Genomic DNA, 21,744 nt, shown 5'->3' on the forward strand with positions numbered 1-21,744 from the left:
ACTATGGACTCTATGGAGGGATTGTAACCATCGAGTCTTTGGTGATCTTTCCCTGGCTAAATATCAGTTCTTCGGGGCATCTTTAAGGCAATCTCTTTATGATTATTTACGTGCACGGGATATAGATTATCCTACCTCCTTGTTATATAATGATATCTTCTGATGCTTGTCAGTGTTCTTTGTAATATAATGACAAATGGATTCCACCCCCCCAAAAAAAGTGTGTGTGTGTGTGTGAGTGAGTGAGTCTTCTTACCATTTCCTTGCCTGGCACCCACCATCTTTTTCCCCTTTTTTTGGTTTGTCGGCTTACTTTGACATCGATAACATACGAGGGCCTTTGAAAGAGGGCTGGAATGTCGCTTTTATATGCAATAGCTAGCTTTGTGATGTGGTCCCTAGAACATCAATTCAGGTTTATAACGTGATGATGGCTTGTTCATCAGAATATTTCTGCCAATAGCCAGGTGACGTGCTTCTTAAAATATTTAAGAGGCATTAATGCACTTGTTTTTTCTGTCCAAGTTCTTTGATTGCGGACAATTTGAGAGCAGAATACTTTGGATCTTGTTGTGGCTTAAAATTGTCCCTCTTCTAGGAGCCTCTCTGTCCCTAGTGCTGCTTGTTGGGCCTTACAAGTGGCACCTCCATTCCCTTGCACACAGGAATGATGATGAAAGCAAGGGTGATTGAATAGTCAGTCTTGCCATCCATTTGACCATCTTGCACTGTCATCAAATCAGGCTCAGGTAAGCATGTCAAGTATACTCAGCCCGGAAGGGCTCTGCTACTTTGTGCATAATTGAAGATTTTTCCTGAATAGTTGTGTGAAGTTAACTCTTTTCAGGGCCAAACTCAGAATGAACACTTGTTTAAAACAACCCCGCGTGTCATTGACATGAGCCAAATGTGAATGTGATTTGTGCTTTTCAATTTCATAGTCTGTGGTGGCATTTGGCAATTCTGCATGGAGGAAACATAAAGTCTTTTCTAATTTGAGAAGCACGTTGTGTGCAGAACTCACTGTTGGAAATGTCGTGCGCCGCGTCCTTCATATTATAAGGGAGGAGGAGGCATCTCTGGCAGCAAAAACAATGGCTGGAGGTTGCAATGCAGCTGAGAGTGATGATGAAGATGGTGATGAAGGTGTTAGCCTCTCTGCAGCAGTTCTTGCCGCTGCAAATAGAAGTGCTTTGAGAGCACCATCACTCCACAATCTACTTGAGTCTTTGCCTGTCAGTTCAGGCAATTATGCTGCTTCATCATCTGCTGGTGACTCAGAGAGTAAAAGCAAATGTAAGGAACTGTTGGGATTTCTTTTTGCTATGATCTTCAAGAAGTTGTACTATAGGAAGATTGAAATGTGTTTGGTCCTACAATACTTACATCACTAGTTCTGAACCTGTATCTTCAATCGATTACCACTCGCAGCTGGGGATAAGAACCCCAAATCTTGGAAGCTGAAACACAGTGTTATTGAGGGCATCAATGAATTACTGCAAGAAATTGACAACTATCATTCACAGGTGGCAGAGCAGGCACTTCAACATATACACCAGAAGTATTCCACTTTCATACTGAGTAACTTATTTGTTTTGCCATGGCGTGATGTTCAGTGACTTAGTTTGACTTTAAGGAGTTCCTTTGGTTTTCCTGTTGCCGCGATGACATTGTAAACTTGAATTACAAATCTCTTATTTTTCACGTATCTACTGGATGAATCTTTGGCAGCTCATAAAAAACCATATATTTGTAAGCTAATTACATCGGGTTTCCTCACTTTTGACAGTGAGGTTATATTGACTTGTGGAAGATCACGTGCGTTGCTCCAGTTTCTCCTTGAAGCTAAGAAAAAGAGATCATTTCAAGTTTTTATTGCTGAAGGTGCACCCAGGTATCTTGGCCAGCTTTTCAACTTGAGCTTAGGCATTTGCATTTGTAGAGTTATTTCCTATGCAGAGCGAAAATCGATCAGTCGACTTTATTTGAATTTGTTATTGAAGGATGTGTAATAGTTCTATCTGTCATTTAGCAGTGTTCTGAGATATCCTTTATTTTTCAGATATCATGGGCATACCTTGGCTAAGGAGTTGGCGGAAGCACAGTTGCAGACAACCCTTATAACAGACTCGGCTGTTTTTGCTTTGATATCTCGTGTAAACATGGTTTGTTCATCAAGGGCTTCTCTCTCTCTCTCTCTCTCTCTTCCCCCCTCCTCTCTCATCAGAGACGACTATCAGCAGATTCTAGCAGACACCACTCAGATCTCGTCAGTTCTCTCCACTGCCTCTCCGGCAGCGTTGGGATCTTTTGTCACTCGTCTTTTTTTGTACCATCAAGAACTTGAAAATTCTTGACCCCTCCACAGCGGAGGACATTTTTGTATTGAGGATTAGGTCCCATGGGTCATTTTTTGGCCCCCCGAGGAGGATAATAAAATTCTACTTCTACTTCTACTTCTCATTGTTTCTCTTCTTTCTCGCCTTTGTTTTACAAAAAATTCGTAATTCGTAACTTTAATGCTATGCCTCACACACACAATTAGATATGCGCGCACAATTTTTTTTGTAACACACAAATTCATATACAGACATACATACATACACATATGACCCCCCGTTGTCCCCACCCCCCTCCACTGACTGCCCCCCTCCACATGCATGTGTGTGCACATGCATGTGCTTGTGTGCGCGCGTGTATGTGCGTGCGTGCATGTATGTGTGTGTGTATGTACACATGCAACACACACATATAGATATATTTTCGTCCAAGTGGTGATCCACTGTTCAACTACATCGATTTATCTTACGCGGGTGGGTGCAGAAGCCCCAATAGCTAAAAATATTCTCAATTAGTCTTTAGAACAACAAAAAATCTAAATTTGTATGATTGGACATATTCTAGTCTTACAAAGGTATGTTTTTCTATCACCTTAGCGGACATGCAAATTCTTTGAATTTTTGTCCAGGTGGTGATCATTTGTTCAACTACATTGATTCATCTTACACGGTTGCAGAAGCCCCAACAGCTAAAAATCTTCTCAATTAGTCTTTAGAACAACAAAAAATCTAAATCTGTATGATTGGACATATTGTAGTCTTACAAAGGTATATGTATATATACATATACATATACATATGTGTGTATATAGACATATATGTATGTATACATGGAGGTTGAGCCCATCGTAGCTCTACTCAGTGGGGACTGCCCGAGCAGAGGTGTCACTCTCGATATGCCCACCAGATACAAAGATCATGGAGACTGCATCCCCCGCCACGGCAAGAGACGACCCCAACGGATATAGATACATGATACCATGGCACTTGGCTATGTGTCTTGACTTTGAGATTGAGTACTAGTTTTGAGTTTAGTTCAGCATAGTACTCAGTAAAGGGCCTTAGTGAGCCCTCTACTCGAGTCCACAGTGGCTTGTATGAGTTACCCTTGGACTGTACTTTGTCTCATAGGTCCGCAAGGCCTCGCGAAGATAGTAATACATCTCTGGCCACCACTCTCGTGGTAGCAGAGCATGGGATCGAGAAGGCCTGGCGAGTGGGGAGAGATCCCAATTGAGAGCAGCCCCTCATTATACGCTTTCATGATGCACATGCGCGACTAGCGGCTTTACGACGTAGATCCATCCTACGAGACCACCCATCTATCTCCATGGATTAGGATCTCACCCCCTTATAGGTAGAGAAGAGACGCACTTTGATATAGGAGTGAGATCAGGCCCGAAAGGACGGGAAGTGGGTGGTAGTACAAGATGGACGAATCTTTATAGGCTCCAGTTGGGACGGGGTCTATGGGACTCAGATATCTGCTGAGACCTTATCTTGTACCATTTGGAACTGTAATATTACCTTATGGTCGGAAGGGAACTTCTCGGAATCCTATACCGGTCGTGACAGTCTTCTATACAGATCAGAGTCCAGAGTGCCATCTACCTGTGGTCAGTGGCTACACCTGGGAGGTAGCTTACAGAGATGAGACGAGGGACATTGGAGGAGTACGAGGGTTCGGTGGAGTAGCAGTTCTCTATAGGTCTTCTCTTTTGGGTGCCATTTCAGTAGCGAAGACAGACTTACACTCTAGGTTCCTCTGGATCCGGATTTGACACACAGACAGCCATGATTTGTTCATTGCAGTATGCTACTTTCCCCCCTAGACCTCATACTTTGCGCGAGATGTTCAAGAGGAGAGTGAGACATCACCATTTGCGGCTCTCTATCAGGATATGGTTGATTTCTTGAGTCATGGGGAAGTCGTTCTGGTTGGGGACTTCAATGCGAGGACAGGAGCATGCTAGGTGTCACTCCTTGACATCAGAGATGGCTCTATTATGTTACCAAATATTGACCCAGAGGATGTAGGTTTGTTGCGAGTCTCAGGAGACAGGCGGGCCGCCCCAGTCGCTTCTTATGGTCAGGCATTGCTTGAGCTTGGTAGGATACACGATCTCATTATTTACAATGGTCTTCCCTCATGGAGGGGGGGTCTAGCGTTGTTGACTACATCATGGGGTCCCTGCCTTTGCCTCTCGCATCACTGAATTTTTCGTTGCACCACTACCCCCTAGGGTTGACCACACCTATCTCTTCTTCCGTGTCTCCACACCCCGCCTCGCTATACACTTCACTTCTCCGATCACCCATGAGGACATACATTTCGATCGTAGTCTTTCACTTAGGTACTTATCGTGCCTTTATACTTTACTCACATATATTGACTTCATTCCCCTACTAGAAGTTCGTGCTGCCTTGATCACCCGTTCACTCCATGAGGCTTCACTTCACGGCTTTCCTCATACTACTCGTTCTACTCGCCCACCACCACTAGGGCCCGTTCCTTGCAACAGTTGGTATGATGACGATGTTAGAAAATAGGAGGGAATGAATCACTCAATCCTCCACCCTCAACTCTCACACACTCAACTCAGATAGACGATCACAGATGCAACAAACACACACTCAGAAATATAGACGGAATAGATGGAGAGAGAGAGAGAGTATATTCATCCACCGGATGGTGGGTTGAAAATGGCTCCAAGGGAGCAGTACAAATCACAGCAGAGTGGTGGAGCAAACTGATGAACTCTCTCTCACAAACTCTCCCAGATCTGAGTGCTGAATGCTGCCTTGGAGAAGGCTTTCTGTAGTGCACTGGATGCAGGGATCAATGGAGAAGTGGGCCTTTTATAGGCACTGCCCAGGCCCCTTAAGATGACCGACCAGTAGGGTCGGTACCCTATCTGGTGGCCGACTTCATGGGCCCCATAAAACTGACAAGGGTTGGCCCTGGTCAGTGGCCTTGGTTGGGCCGACTTGGCCTGCCACAGGCCCCTATATAAGGGTGCCCTGTGCAGCCAGTCTGTGCTGCAGGAGCCTCCATGTGAGGCCTAAAGCCCCCTTTTACCTGCTGTTGCAGGCTGCGACCAGCCTGTGTGCTGGTCGCCTATATTTGCCATGCTCTCCTCCCTCTGGTTCTGGCCTGAGTCTCTCTCCCAGCCCTCCTATCTCTCACTGCCCCTTGTCCCCTCAAATCGGGGGCTCACAGGTGGGCACAGTGAGAATCTAACAGATGAGCGTGAGGCTTTACGCCTTCAACTCAAACTCGAGACTAAACATAATCTTTCAACCGAACCTGACACGATACGCTGAAGTGAGGAGGAATTATTGGACACTTTGTTTAGTAATAACTCCAAAGACTTTTGGCAGAGATTTCTAGAGAGACGGTCCCCTTCACCCCTCACCGATACTAGAGTTTAGCATGAGTACACACACACACACACACACTATATGAGATCCCGGGTCAGCCGTTGCTGACCTGTCACACATACCTCGTCCTACTGCTTGTACACTCTTCACTAAGGGGGGTGTTAAGGATGCGGTGATGAAGCTTCATAACGGTCGAGCGAAAGATCAGGAGGGTCTATGCACTGAGTTCATTGTAGATGGGATTAACATCCTCACCCCGATCGTAGCAAAGCTATTTAATGAAGTCGTTTGCCTTGGCTTTTCATGCACTTGGACTCTTAAGACTATCTCACCTATCCACAAGGCAGGGGATCCTATGAACCTGGGGAACTACAAGACCATTTAGATTGGGCATGTCATGTCCAAGATTTATGCATCCGTGCTTGATTTTGAGGTCAATCGATTTGCAGAGATGCGAGGGCTCAGAGCATATGGACGAGGAGGGTTCCGGCATGGTCATGGGACCATGGACCACGCTTAGATGTATCATTGAGGAGGCGAGGCCACGGAGTCAAAGGGTTTATTGTTGCTTTGTGGATTTCCGCAAAGCCTTTGACACCGTTCCTAGGGCCCGCCTCATCAGGCGCTTGTAGGACTTGGGTTATGATTAGGAGGTTATCTGGGCAGTTATGGTACTTTACGAGAGAGTTTCAGGCAGAGTTTGGACATGAGCTGGGTGGACAAAGGAGATTTTGAGTACGATTGGGGTCAAATAAGTATGTTCTTTATCACCCACCTTGTTTGGCTTTTACATTGATGAGCTTGAGGCAGTCATGCAGACATTAGGGAGGGAATGGATGCTCTCTTGCTGGCACTCTGATTCAGATATTGCTTTACGCAGATGATGTGGTACTCCTATCGTCCTCAGCAGAGGGGCTCCAGAGACACCTGTGAGAAAGAAAGAGAAGCATATAAACTGGGAGCAAGAGTTGGAGAGCCAAAATGTGAAAGCTGCCATAGATAAAATCAGCTACAAAGTAGTGTGCAGGTGGTTTTGTCTAAGTGACAAAACCACACGAACCCACTAACTGTGGTTAGGGGGGATAAGACCTCTAGTGAGGAAAATGTGCCTCTAATTCACTTATGGATTACAGTGGCAACTGCCTAGAATATGCCAATAGTTCTAACACCCCCTTGCAGGCCAATGTGATGATGTACAAGGAAGTGATCAATCACCAAAAGGAGATAAGTTCAAGGCACTGCGAAATGCGTCAAACTTCTCACGTGGAAGTGCTTTGGTGAAGATGTCTGCAACATTGTCATGTGTTGACACATAGATCATACTGATCTCTCCTGCATGCAACTTCTCTCTAACTTATTGATAATGAACCTCAATGTGCTTCGTGCGAGCATGAAACACAAGATTCTTTGCCACTGCTATAGCACTCTGACTATCGGTGAGAATCAGAGAAGGACCCTCCAATGAGAGAGAAAGATCAGCAAACAAACGATGCAACCAAACACATTCAACTGTCGCTGTGAAAGCTGCCCTATACTCAGCTTCACATGAGGAAGTAGCCACACTAGATTGTTTCTTGCTCAGCCAAGAAATGCAAGCTTTGCCCAAAAAGAAACAATTACCAATTGTGGACTAGTGTCATAGTCTCATGCCCAATTTGAGTCACTGTAAGCATGCATCTGCAAGTCACCCACTCCACACACTGAATAAGAAGAATTGTTTGCACAATTTTCTGCGGGTGGTGCATGCAGAGATGCAAAAAGACTCTTTCTGGAAGTGATGTGCTTGGATGCACCACTATCAAAATACTATGTGTTCAACGTCTCATTGACACTGAGAGTGCATGCATCCTTTGAAGGATCATAGTTGCAAGTCAGAAAAGCATAAGAATCATCCTCAAGAGTGGCTGTAGTATTTGAACCAGCCACTTGAAAATCTGAAATGCAAGACAAAAAGGCATAATCTTCTTCTACAAAGTTGGCTGTCGCATCCACTCCTTCATGTGCACTAGGGGCTGATGCATCTGAGACAACCATACCCGAATCCTTTTTCTTTTCCTTTGCTATTCTCTTCTTACATTCACCAATATAGTGACCCGGCTTCTTGTAATAGTAACAAATACCCTTCCTCTTTGGCTTCTCTGCATCACCTTTAGCCTTATGAGAGGGCTGTCCGGAATCAGCTTTATGCTGATGTGTAGGCTGATTAGCATGTTGCTTTTGCTGCCCTTTCCCTTTAGGCTTGAATTTTGAAAGCATGGCATGCTTGCCAGCCCGTTTGGCCATGTTCTTCTTGGCTCGCTCCTCACGCAACAAGAGTCCTACCAACTCGTGAAAAGAGAGAGGATTGGCACCCCCCCTCAATGACAAATTCAGTGACGTATGAAAATCGAGATACGACTCATGAAGAGAATTCAGAGTGGTGGTAATCATCTCTGAATCAGGAATGATCTCATCTATATTCAGCAATTGTCCTGAAGCTTGGTGAGGTGAGCATTTATGGAATCACCCTCATCCATATGTGTGTGAGATAGCTCTCTCTTCAGGAAAGAGACCCGGCATCATTTCTGGCTGCAAACATGCTCTCCAAAATACCCCAAGCTGCCTTCGAGGTCTTGCATGACCGAATGTGTGAATGATAAACCTTTTGACAGAAAGGGAAATAACTGAAAGAGCTTGTGCATCACGTGAATCCCACCTTTTTTGTTCTTGTGTGGGAGGCACCAAAGCAGCAGCTGCTGCATCTAACACTTGTCTTGGACCTTGTGCTTGATCTCTACCCCTTCCTCCACCTTGTTGAGGAGGAGTGGTAGGTGCAACCATAGTCTCTGGCCTTGTCTCATCTTCGTTGATATAATCCCATAGACTTTTGCCAACTAAGATATTGCGAACCATAAAGTTTCATAAGGAGTAGTTGGTGTCATCCAACTTATCCTCCTGTGTGAGGACACCAAAAACCTTATTGGGGTTGTTCTGAGCCATATCTGCTAGATAAAACAAAAATGCAGCAAATCTGACAAGTGAAATCCCTTCCTGGGAGGATCAAGGATGCACAACCAAAGTTTGCAAAAAAATCTGCCCAAAATGACAGCTTGCTATCACAGCCTATCACAGCTTAAATTGCACCAGAAAGCTCTGCAAATGTCCAAAATCTGCCAAATCTGTCTACAAAAAAATGACAAATGTCTACAATGTGACTCAATTTGAGTCCAAAATTGCATGCAAAATGTCCAAATAGCTTATACACTGCCAAATTGCATCCGAATGCCAAAAGCCCCAATTTCTTCAGGAAAATTGCATCCAAAACAGGGCTAATGCACTGAAAGCCCCAATCTTGGCTAAATTGCAAATCTCTTGCAAAAGCCCCAAATTTTGCAAAATGTCCAAATGCAAAATGCTCGTGCTCCAAATTCACCTGAAACCAAATGTCATGTGCGCGGATGTACGGCAAGGGCAGGTTTGCGTGCAAGTACCGTACGACAAAGCGATTGATTGTGTAGCAGTACGGATGCAGTACGACATATATTGTTGTACGGCGTTGTATGGCAAGTTGACGCAATACGGACGACGTACGGCAAGCTGTATGGCGGAACATGTACGGATGCCTGTACAGACACTGCTTGAATGAAAGGTTGGTATGACCTGCCAAAAAATGTACGGACAAGTACGGCTGACATTGTGTGTATGGACAGCTGCAGAAACAACGTATGGCTGTAGAAACAACGTATGGTTGTAGAAACAACGTATGGCTGCAGAAACAACGTTTGATCTGTACGGCATCAACATCGTACGGTTGTACGGACGATTTGCACAGAGGTCACCGTACGGGCTGATATAGATGACGACGGGTTGGCTAGGGACTCGTGGATGCAGGTTGTACGGCTAGCACGGGAGCAGGTAGTTGATAGGCAATGAGCAAAACCTGCTCTGATACCAAATGTGAGAAAGAAAGAGAGAAGCAGACAAACTGGGATCAAACCTTACTAGCAAGAAGTTGCCTCACAAGTTCTGGCTCGAAGGGCTCATGTGTGCCAATTATGTTCTGAATCGGGTTCCCACAAAGACTTTGAAGATGAACACTCCCTACGAGGCTTGGCATGGGAGAAAGCCTTCAGTGGATCATTTTCGTGTCTTTGGATGTGTTGCATATGCCCACGTGCTTGTGGAGTTTCGACATAAGTTGTCAGGTAAGGCACTAAAGTGTATCTTTGTTGGGTATAGTGCAGAAAGCAAAGGCTATCGTCTCTACAATCTTGCCACAAGCAAGGTTTTTGTGAGTAGAGATGTAATTTTTTTAGAGAATTCAGCTCATACCCATGCTGAATTCACTATTCCAGCTTCTTCTGATGATGTTTTTGAGGGGTTCCTTCCTATTGCTTTTGGTTCCCCAGCTGATACTAAATCAGCATTTACAGCAGCCTCCTCCTGACCCGCATGCCTCGATTCAGCCACCTACTGATTTTGTTCCTCCATAGGCAGTGAATGATGTTGTTAGGCAAGAGATGCATGCTGCAAAAGCAGTTCTGAACTGGTTGCTACAGACTCTCTGGGAGAGTAGACTTGAGGCACCTTTGCTTGGCAGGACTTGCAGTGCAGTAAAGGCATGCAGGGGGGGCTCTTTCTGTTGAATCAGCTTATGCAGGTACTCTTCTTGATGAAGAAGAACCTGATACTTTCGAAGAAGCCAAGGATAATGTGCACTGGATGAATGCCATGCACAATGAATTGCAGTCCATTGAGAAAAATCAGACTCGGGATGTTGTGGATTTACCACCAGGAAAACATGCCATTGGTACCAAATGGGATTTTCAAAGTGAAAAGGAAGCCAGATGGGTCCATTGATAGATACAAGGCACGGCTGGTTGCCAAAGGATATGCTCAGAAAAAGGGCATAGATTATGAGGAGACTTTTGATCCTACATCCCGGATGACAACTATCAGGTCAGTTATTGCCATGGCTACAACTTTTGTTTGGAACGTCCATCAGTTGGACATTAAAACAGATTTCCTTAATGGGGACTTGCAGGAAGAGGTTTATTTCAAACAACCTTCTGGCTTTGAACACTCGGGAATGGGGGGGATATTGTAGTCATCATTCTTTATGTAGATGACATGCTGCTCACAGGGTCAAATGAGGAAATAATTGCAGATTTCAAGGCTGAATTGAAAGCTGAATTCGACAACAGAAGCCTACCTCTTCAATCTGGCCAACGAGGCATACTGTTTGCTCAAGTGAGCCTGCATCGTTGGTCTCATGGTGAAAATGGGTCCAGAAAAGATAACCCCTAGGTAGGTATATGATGAAACAATCTCTACTGATGATCTGTCAAAAGTAAATCTCTCCAGATGCATCGTGACCCGAGATGTATTAAAGCTCATGACCTTGGTTTTACAAAGGTTGACCTTCAAATCATGCGACTCACAGAAACGTTGTAGTGCATCAAGGTGTTGTTAGAATTATTGCCATAACTCTAGGCAGTGACCAATGTAATCCATAAGTGAGTTAGGGGCACTTTTCCCTCTCTAGAGGTTTTCCCCCCTAACCAGAGTTAGTGGGTTAGTGTGGTTTTGTCACTTAGACAAAACCACCTCCACACTACTTTGTAGCTAATCTTATCTATTGCAGCTTTTCATGTTTTGGCTCTCCAGCTCTTACTCCCAGTTTGTCTCTTTCTTTCTCACATTTGGTATTAGAGCAGGTTTTGCTCATTGCCTATCAACCACCCGTTCCTGTGCTGGCCGTACAACCAGGATCATACATGGTAAGCTTCAGCCCTGGCTCCATGGGAGTGGCTGTAGGCTTACAATCTTGCATGTTGAATCTATCCAAGGGCTTTTGCACATACTTAGATTGAGACATAACAATGCCAAGCTTGTCTTGTATGAACAAATAGAAATTTAACATGTCTTCACTATTGCAGCTTGATGCAGTTTTTTAGGTTATTACCTACTTGTATCGAGTCAAGGCATACGGAGATCGCACTTCTGGATGCAGTAGACTACCGTGGTTAACATTGTCCTCTCTATGGCGTTATCAGCGGGAGGTGACTAGAGTGCTGGTATGCGCATACAGTGGGCTGGTTTGAGCGACGGGGGTTACATATGGATAGACTTCTTCCTTTCTAGTACAGCATTGATGCACCATTCTTCCCACTCCAGTATCATGAGATCAACTAGGTCATACGTGAGGATCTTCTACAACTACACACGTTTTGGACTTGGTTGGCACCGATTGAGCTCCCAGTGAAGCTTAGCTTCTACAGAGATCATTGCCTACATCTCTCAGATGAGGGGTTTATTGACCCACCAAGGTATACACAAGTTCACTTACCCCATTCATTGAGGATCTATATTGGGCAGTTTCGGGTCTTTTCACATAGACTCCGCATTGAGAGTGGTCGAGCAGAGGGTCTACCCAGAGAGAGGTGCATATGTACCTGTTTACTATGAGATCAGGGGACGTTTTTATTGTCTATTCAGAGATAGCTTCGGGATGTTATCCTGATTTCTCTCTTTTTCAAATTAGAGATGCCTGGCCATGTTCTTTCAGTTAGGCATTGTGAGCACCTACTCCGCTCTCAGAGGCATGAGGAGCAGACCCTGGTGGACTCTTCTCAGAGCATGATCAGTGAGTTCTTTCAGCCGGACCACATGGATGCCCGCTCTGCAGGTCTCAAACATGATCATGACCCAGAGCCAATGACGCGGTAGCGCAGGTAGAGGGTTGATGCACAGATTATACTTGGGGACATTCCCTCCATGTTCAGAGTGGGAGCCAGAGTGACAGGTATGATTGTCACCCTCTTTAGACGTAGAGCCGTGACCAGGAGACAGCGTAGGACTACATCTACAGGGGACTGACAACACTCATGTTCATGCTATTGTTCCCTCGCACCTGTCGAGGAGAGGGGGCCACATTGTCCTGAGCACACTCCATTCTGTATTATGACAACAATTGATGATGGTGATGTTGTAGATTATTATTATTGTTGTTTTGATGTGACTATGTAGGATACAACTCTTCTGCTTTTGTATGGGTGTGGATACTCGGTCAGTAGCTCCACTCCTCCAGCTTGTTTTGTATCAGGTTTTTTTAAGAGTCTCATAGACCCATTGGTCTTCCGAAGATTTTAATAAACTCTCTCTCTCTCTCTCTCTCTCTCTATCTATCTATCTATCTACACACACACACACACATTTTTTTTTGGGTGAAACCACTGAATTTATAATAAGAAAAACTTTTTACAATGAGAATAGCCTGGAAAATAGACTATTCTGAAAAATCAAAAGCAGTGGGAAAACACCTCAAAAGTAGATACATCTAAGTCATTCTCATGACAAGCATCATACAGAGATTGCCGTAGTAATTCTCTAAAAAACTCATACGGTTGAAGCAATGGATTGCCTAAGAAGACATGATTCCTCAGCTTCCAAATAGTCCAAAACGCCCAAAATCTAACCCAATGAAAAAAGAGAGAATATTGGGCCTATGCCGGAGTCAATTTGCCAAATAACCGGAAAAACTTCCCAAATCGATGACTTGGGAATCTCTAGCGAAGACAATGGGAAATGCTGTCCAAGAGTGCTTTAGAGTGAGGACAAAACCAAAGAAGATGTGGAATTGTCTCTACAGGAGAACACCTCAAACAATGAGGATTTGCAATGACTCCCACTGAAAAAACGCCCACCAAACATCTCCAAAGAAACAATCTTTGCTTTAAAGGTAGCTTACTTCTCCATACTACTTTGAGATTTGACTTCCACCATGAAAGAGATTTGTGTAGATGCCAGAGGGTATTCCCATGTTGCGCAATCCATGGAGGAGGCAAAATCAGCCTATAAGTTTTTATAGAAGAAATGGCTTGCAAAGAAATGGGGCGTAATCCATGATTACAGGGCATGAGCTGCCAATTCTGAAATCGGAGGGAGCCATTATAAGGTGGAATTGGGAGTAGGCGTTGTAACAAGATGCTTATTTTCCTCCATATTGGTCTATGATGCATACCAAGGGAAAATCGACGACAAGCATTTGGAAATGATAGAATATTCCCCTGAACATCCACCACATCATCAATGTAATGAATCCCAAGTTTCATGAGATTGTATGCCTTAACCGGTTCCTGTAAGGCAAGAGGAAGATAAAAAACTGAGCTTCAGTGTATACTTTCATGGCGAAGAGAATTGGCCTGAGTTGAATTGACTAGAGACCATTTAACTTTAGAAAGCACTCGCTTCCAATCCTGTAATAGAGAAGAGGAATAAGGACAGCTAGGGATAATGCCATGAAATTTGCCACCAATGATCACTTCCCAATGATCAGTAATCCAATCCCCATATGCCTTTGTCCTCGTGTTCATACACATGGCTGCCAACATGATAGCCCATGGCTGATTTTGCTGAAAAAATGGTAATCTTTCTCGCCAATATATGATACCTAATGTCGAGAATGTTAATCCCCCATGCATCTTTGGAGAACATATAAAGTGCATTTTTAGCAGGCTCAAACCTTTCCTGCGAGATTTTGTCTTCCAAAATAGCTCCATTGAATGATACATAAAAGTATTGAGATCTTAGTAGTTGTAAAAGGGGCAAATAAAACTGAACATGAGCCATAATAATGGACTGAACAATTCTGAGGCGAACATGTAGTGGCCATGTGGATAATTTCCAATAATTCAACTTTTGAGAAAGCTTCTCAGACACCCATGCCATTTGCTGTTTGATGGTAATATTCCAACCCACAGGATACCCTAGATGTCTGACAATCCGATCAGGGTCAAAATTTGACCATGCCAAATAAGCGAGCGCCAATCACAAGCTTTCAATGGCAAAAGGTTAGATTTATCAAAATTGATATTCAGACCAGCTGTCAATCCAAAGTCAGAAAGAGTGCTCATGAGAAGTTTGATTTTAGCAGGACTATTTTGAGGCATGAAAAGAGAATCATCAGCACATGCCTGCGCCAAAAAAGGTTGTGCTGCAGGTAACTAAAGACCATGCAACGGTCCCAAGTTAGTCAAATAATCAATATATAACAGCAACGGATGGGTAGCAATTGCATACAACAGAGCACTAAAGGGGCAACCTTGCCGCACAGATCTGAACAAAGTCCATGTCTTGGACAAGTGCTTTCCAAGTATGCATTGAGAAGTGGAAGCTGAATATAACAGATAGATGACATGGATTAATTTAGGTCCAAAGCCCATCCTAGACATGGTGTTAGAGATAAAATCCCAGTGAGCAGTATCAAAAGCTTTGGCAACATCGACTTGCATAATCAAAACATCCTGTGAAGTATATTTAGCATATTCAATGGCAACAAGTGTATTGGAAATGTTGTCATTTATCTGTCTCCTAGGAACAAAACCCTATTGCCTCGGATGCAATCCTTGATGCAATATCCCTTTAACTCTCTGCATAATCATCTTAGCAAGGAGCTTATAAGTGACATGCATGAGAGTAATTGGCCTCCAGTCAGCAAAAGTATCACACAACCGTTTTTTAGGAACTAATTTCACTATGCCATGCTTCCAGGAACGAGGCAGCTGCCTTTCTTGCCAGGCCAAATTAGTCATTGTAAGAATGATATCTTTCAGATCAGCCCAAAAAGCCACAAAAAATTCCACTGTTCCCATCCCATCTTGGGGATTTACCTTTAGCCAAATGTGCCATAGCATCATCAAGTTCAGTGCTTGAGAAATGCTTTTCAAGATCTGCAGCAACCTTTGAATCAATAATTGGGTTGACACGATCCAAAAATCTGCGCTGAGCTTGGAACTGATCAGAGGAAGGCAAAGGATGCGAGAAAATGTTTTTGAAATGTTGTACACATTCAGCCTCCAGTTGGGATGGAGATTGTGTCCAGCAACTAGCCTGTTTTTTAATCCTTTGACTTTGTCAAAACATCCTCCATTTTCAGATTGTTGCTTTGTAAAAATTGATGCAGTGAAGAAACTGCACCGTCAATAAAAACCACCCGTTTTTTGCCCTTGTGATTCTTCTTAATATAAGCTGGCAGGCGGAATTTTTGAATCACAGGGTCAAAAACCTGTTGCAACATAGGATGAAAAGAATCCAGAGAAAAAGGAACATGTGCATCCTGAACAGAAATAGACTCTGACATAGTCATCACAGGCAAAGAAACTGGATCAACATCTGTACCCTCTGACGAAGGAGCTGCATCTGATAAATCAGGACTAATCATTTCAGCTTCACTCCGAGTATCAACCTGAGAGATAGCATGTGCAGCATCCTGTATGATCCCCTCTTCAAGGGGCACATCCATATCCTGAGGAGGAGGAGGCTAGTGGTGCTCAAGAGGAGTCCGATCCTGAGCTTCTTTAGCAACAGAAAGATTGGCCTATGATTTATCTAGCTTCCTCCAGTAGTGCTTCGGAGCAGTGAAAGAAGGCTTATCTAATGAAGCCATAGCAGAAACCAGAGAAGGAAGAGTAATCTTGACAGTTGAAGAAGGAGCAGGAGAAGTGGTCTTGGAAGCAGAAGGGCAATCACGTGCAAAATGACCAACCTGTTGGCACCGATAACATGCTGTAGGAAAAGAGGCAAAATGCAGCCTGATGCGCATCGGATGGGCAAATCCCAAATCAAGATCCAGAGTAAAGGGCACGGGCTGCATCATATCCCATAAAATACAGAGTCGAACATCCCGGGTAGCTTGCAAAAACTCGTGTCTCGGAACATGTAGAGGCCTCCCCAAAAGCGCTGCAAGAGTAGGAAGATGCTGAAGAAGAGGCAGAGGCAACGCTTTGAGGGTAATCCAGACCGGACAGTGAGTCAGAAGAGAGGTAGACGGATCAAAAAGCGGATCCTAGGACATCACATAAGCAAAGAAACCAGTCCCATGAATACTAGCACGAGTGACGAGTCGCTCCACCACATCAGTCGAAGAGTAGTGGGCATAATAAAAACCTTTGCACTATAAGACGAAGGAGGAAAGGCAATCTTGACCCACTGCAACTTCAGCCCAACGACGAAGTTGAGCTGTAGATAAAACCCTGCCCATAAAGACCCCAAATTGATGAGCCTGTCGACCAGAAACCAGAAGGGCAGAGTTCAAAGAACAAACAAGCGGTGAACCCGATGAAGGAACATTTGTGACAGAAGCAAAACACATATGGCGAAGAAGGTCTAGCTGGAGGGAAGACGAAGGACCATCCGCGATATCCAGCTTTGCCGATTTAACCAAAGTGGAGGGAGGCAAACCACCACATTTTCGCTGAAAGAAGACACGTGCAGGAGGAGCAGAGGCAGAAGGGGGGGCTGAAGCAGAGAAAACGGAAGACGCATTTGTTGGAGCAGCAGGAAGAGGGGAGGAAGAGACATCACGAAGAGACTGTACAAAACCCGGCGTGAGAAGAGCAAAAGGCTGCAGAGACAGAGGGAAAGACAAATTCAGTACAGATTCTGGCTGTATGGACATGGGAGCAGGTACAGATGAAGGAAAACATACGGGTGAAGGAAACTGTATGGAGGGGAGGGCCTGTATGGCCGACCGTACAGCAGGTACGGCTGACCGTACAGCAGGTACGGCCTGCGCAGGGGCAAAGGAAGGGGCAAAAGCAGAGGAGAACATCAAGGGGACATGCAAGGTTGGTATGGATGGTACGGATGGGGGTGGCCTGTGCAGAGGCTGCTGCGTAGAAGGTAAGGGCAGCAGCGGGCTGGTACGGGTGCAGACGGAAGGTGTACGGGGGTTGACAGAGGGGTACGGATGCAGGCGGAGCAGTAGTAGCAGGCTGCAAGCAAGGTACAGGGACACGTGAGGGAGAGACTGAGCTCGCCATCGCTCACACACTCACACACACACACACACACACACCTACACACACACACACACACACACACACACATGCACGCACATATACATATACATATACATATATAATGTATGTGTATATCTCGAAGCATTCAGGAAAAACAGTCTCCTATTCTTCTTCAAACCTGTGATTTTACTATGCTTTATACAAATATCGAGATGGAAGATCTAAAGTTTAGAATCAAAAAGCTAATAGCTGAAGTTTTTAAGCTGAGATTTGACAGAGATAGATGCAAAGCACTAAAAGTTGATAAAACAGCTTTATGTTTTGACTTATTGTGGCTAAATAATAAAGATCATAACATCGATTCCAAAAAGAAAAAATGCACAAAGGTAGTAAGTGTTGAAGATGTTTGCTCTTGGATAGATTTTCTTTTAGATAATCTTTACATCACAATAGGTGATTCTTTGTTTCAACAAATTGTAGGAATCCCTATGGGCACTAATTGCGTAGTCTTTTAGCAAACTTTTATCTTTTCACTTATGAATTTGAGTTTATGCAACATCTTATTTCTATCAATACCTGTCCTATACTTTTACATAAGCTTAGCCTAGTTAGGGAGTTTATAGATGATTTATTTGTACTAGATGTTCTTGACTTTCGAGGCTTTACATACAAAGACGCTTGTGCTTTTGGAGAAGGAATCTATCCTCATGACTCTTGCGAACTGAATTGCACTTCAAGAGGGGATTCTTGTGTGCTCTTAGATCATAGACTTTCTCAATCTTCCGTTGGATTAGAAGTTGATATATATGATAAATGTGAACAACATGAATAGAGTGGTTTACAAATTATAAAAATGCCTCACATTGACTCAAACATTTTTGATTTGGCAAAATATGGAGTCATTTCTTCCCAATTCCATAGATTTTACCGCCTTTGTACAACTAAGGAGTCTTTTATCACTCAATGTAGTAATTTGGTCACCTTACTAATACATAAGAGGTATAATTCAATAAAAATAATGAAAAAAGTACGCACAATCTTATATATGAAGTCTTTTATCTATGGTGTATCAGCCTTAGGCATGTTTAGTATGATTGAGCATAAGCTGAAAACAAAAAGCGGGGAGCTGAATAGCCCGTTTTTCCTTTAGTTTCAAAGGATTTCTAAGTTAGGATTGTATTTTTGCATCTTTGTAGGAAGTGGTACATAAGTGTAAGGGGTTCTTTTATTTTTTAATGTTTTAAATAATTCATTTATTCTGTAAATTCTTTCTTTCTTTCTTGCATGAGAGAGAGAGAGAGAGAGAGTTTTATTCTTGTTTTTTGGTCGATTTTGTTTCTTCATTTGCTTGTTTATTTTTGCTCAGTCACCTTGTTCCTTTCTTCTTTATTTCTTGTTTTCTTTCCTGTAGTCATTGAGTTAGAAGTTTGCGTTGTGAATGCATCCAGCCATCACAAAGGATAGTGAGTAAGTGACCATGGTAGGAATGTAGTAGAATGTGGAGAACTTATGTATCGTGATATCTTCAGTTCTTTTTTTGGCCCATATAAGAAGGTTATTGTCCAAGAAGCATGAAGATATATTAAAATAAAGCTGCAAACATCTTTAAAAGATTGTGCTTGGGAAAACTGCATCAATCAGCAATTAGCAATGGACACTAAGTGAGCTATTCAGCGCAATAGTTTTACAAGCTTGATCATTCATGGATTTCCTTTCAAGGCTTAGGTGATACGTTCTTTTCAAGTGTCCCTTACGTTTCATGACTATAGTAGCATTATGATAAAGGCTTAAACAATATTAGTACTGTATGTGGAAGAATGTTGGAACTTTATGGTGGGATTTTTGAATATCCTAACTTCATATCATTATTTCAAAATATTGATGGTTTAAAAAAGCATGCCCTATGGTTCTCGCACCTAATTAGTCCTTCATGGTTGGCTAGAGATGACTTTCCTTTGACAATCATCTTTGCTTAGTTTTTTTAAATTTCTAGTGTTTGTACAGTCTTGGCTTTCTCTAGACAAATTCAGTTTTTGGTAGTTTGCCTCCTTTTACTCAAGATTCTAATGGTGCAATTAGATACTAAAGCACACAAACTTCAGTATAAAATTTAGGCTATGATTTGTTTCTTTGCTTCAGGTTATTGTAGGAGCTCATGCGGTGATGGCAAATGGTGGAGTCATGGTCCCGGTGGGGCTCCACATGGTTGCTCTTGCAGCTCGCCGTCATGCTGTCCCGTTTGTGGTACTTGCTGGACTACACAAAGTAAGTTATTTATGAAATGTTTTATGTGTAGTTATAGTAGGTTGCAGGGCTTGATTCCAAATCCGGTCATGTTTATTTGCAATTGTTTTGAAATGCCTACTGAATAGAGAGTTGTATGACAAAATTGGAATGAGTATACTAACTTAAACAAACAGTTTTTGGAGAGCCATGGTTTTCTGTGGACGTCCTTGGACATGTTATAGTGTCTAGAGGAGCACTGTTTTGAATGCCATTTTCAGCCAAATGTTGAGACTAAAATGATTAGATGAATATTGTCATTATGTCAACTTCTTAGACTAGGTAAATTAAAGTTTGTGTGGAGATGGTAGGAGCACCATTGCAAGTGAAACATCAATTAGCTTTTGCCTTTTGCATTGTTTTTGGAGTCGTAGAAGCCATTATGCATATTTGACGACTTGATTATAAGTAATAAGCTTGTATAGCAAATTTGTAAAAAAGAAAAGATACTGTTGGTTTTGAGGTTTTCCTATGCCGACCTATATCAACCCACACATGCATGCATTGAGCACCAATGCACAGTGCTATACACACCTCAGCAAAATGGTGTTGCTGAGAGGAAGAATAGATCTCTTGTGGAGATGGTATCATCTATTGGTTGCATTGTTTATTGTCTTGGACATTGAATGAAGGGATGAAGTGAGTATACCTCATATCTGTTCCTCTGGGACTTCTAAGCAGGCTTGGGATAACTCGGAGAATATGTATCCGGCAAGGAATGAGGCGAGGTTTTCTTATAAAACACAACCAGGATGTGAAAGAGCGATTCAACGTCAGATCACTAGACTAAGATCCAGGATATTAGAGAACAATTGTTGAATTCTGATGAGGTGATACCTGACAGCCAGCCTTTGTCCACTACTTTGAACTCTTTGCCAGTGTCTTATTTGTCTTTTCATACTTCTTTAAGTTTGTCCATGCGGGGTAATACAGTTCCAACTCTCCTTCCAGGAACTAGTGGGACTGTTATTGCAAGAGGAATAGACAAGAAAGAACATTTCTGTCGATGTGCAGGATGGGGGTTGGAAAAAGGTAAGAACAACCCTCATTTTGGTGGCCATCAGCTCAGCAAAGCCATCAAAGAAAATTTCAGATAATGCAGGTCAGCCCCCCCAGAAAAGGGTAAGTTCCATTACTTTAAAAAGCTTGGACACCATATCAATGTGCAGGAAGACATTGGAGAAAGAAGGAAGCTGAAATGACAATTTCAAATTCCAATGCTTCAAATGCAGAACAAGGATTCGAGCTGTTGCTCCTCCCTGCTCCCTTGCTGCCCCCTCTCCCTCAGCCCCTCCCTCCCTCTCTCCCTTGCCCTCAGCCCATCCCCCTCCCCCTCCCTCAGCCCCTCCCTCCCTTCTCCTCCTCTCCCTCTCAGCCTGCCCCCTTCCCTTCAGCCTGCTCCCTCTCCTCTCCCTCTCAGCCTGCGCTGCCGCCCCCTCCCTGCCTCTAAGCACGCCCCCTCCCTGCCTCTCCTTCCTCTCCCTCTCCTCTCCCTCTCAGCCTGCGCCGCCCCCTCCCTTCCTCTCAGCCCGTCCCCTCCCTGCCTCTCAGCCCACCCCCTCCCTGCCTCTCCTTCCTCTCCCTCTCCTCTCCCTCTCAGCCTGCGCCGCCGCCCCCTCCCTCCCTCTCCTCTCCCTCCTCTCCCTCTCCTCTCAGCCCGCCCCCTCCCTGCCTCACAGCCCGCCCCCTCCCTGCCTCTCCTTCCTCTCCCTCTCCTCTCCCTAGCCTGCCCCCTCCCTCCCTCTCAGCCTGCCCTCTCCCCTTCAGCCTCTCAGCCTCTCCCCTCTACCCCTCCCCTCCTCGCCCCTACCCCCACTCCCTCCTCACCTCCTATCCCTGTTCTCTACCCCCCTACCCCCACCTTTTTCCTTCCTCATTCTCCCGCAGCATTTTTTGGAGTGGAAGGAGCCCCCAAAATTGTCAGAGTCGGCCTCCTCACCTCGATTGGCGATGGATATTCC

The 21,744-nt window shown here is 44.0% G+C and overlaps 1 protein-coding gene across 1 annotated transcript in view; it reads left to right on the forward strand.

Moving 5' to 3' along the window:
* LOC147890868 (uncharacterized) overlaps window positions 1-21,744 on the forward strand; it is a 78,190-nt gene that overhangs the window by 38,423 nt on the left and 18,023 nt on the right. Inside the window, exons 3-7 of the mRNA XM_087389337.1 lie at window positions 1,018-1,296; window positions 1,432-1,561; window positions 1,790-1,894; window positions 2,063-2,165; window positions 19,640-19,765. Of these exons, the coding sequence (XP_087245463.1) occupies window positions 1,018-1,296; window positions 1,432-1,561; window positions 1,790-1,894; window positions 2,063-2,165; window positions 19,640-19,765 (743 nt within the window). The remainder of the gene's footprint in view (window positions 1-1,017; window positions 1,297-1,431; window positions 1,562-1,789; window positions 1,895-2,062; window positions 2,166-19,639; window positions 19,766-21,744) is intronic.

This window comes from Dipteris shenzhenensis, chromosome 18, assembly GCF_047967505.1.
Source record: "Dipteris shenzhenensis isolate YYH24624 ecotype China chromosome 18, Dip_SZ_1.0, whole genome shotgun sequence".
NCBI lineage: Eukaryota > Viridiplantae > Streptophyta > Polypodiopsida > Gleicheniales > Dipteridaceae > Dipteris > Dipteris shenzhenensis.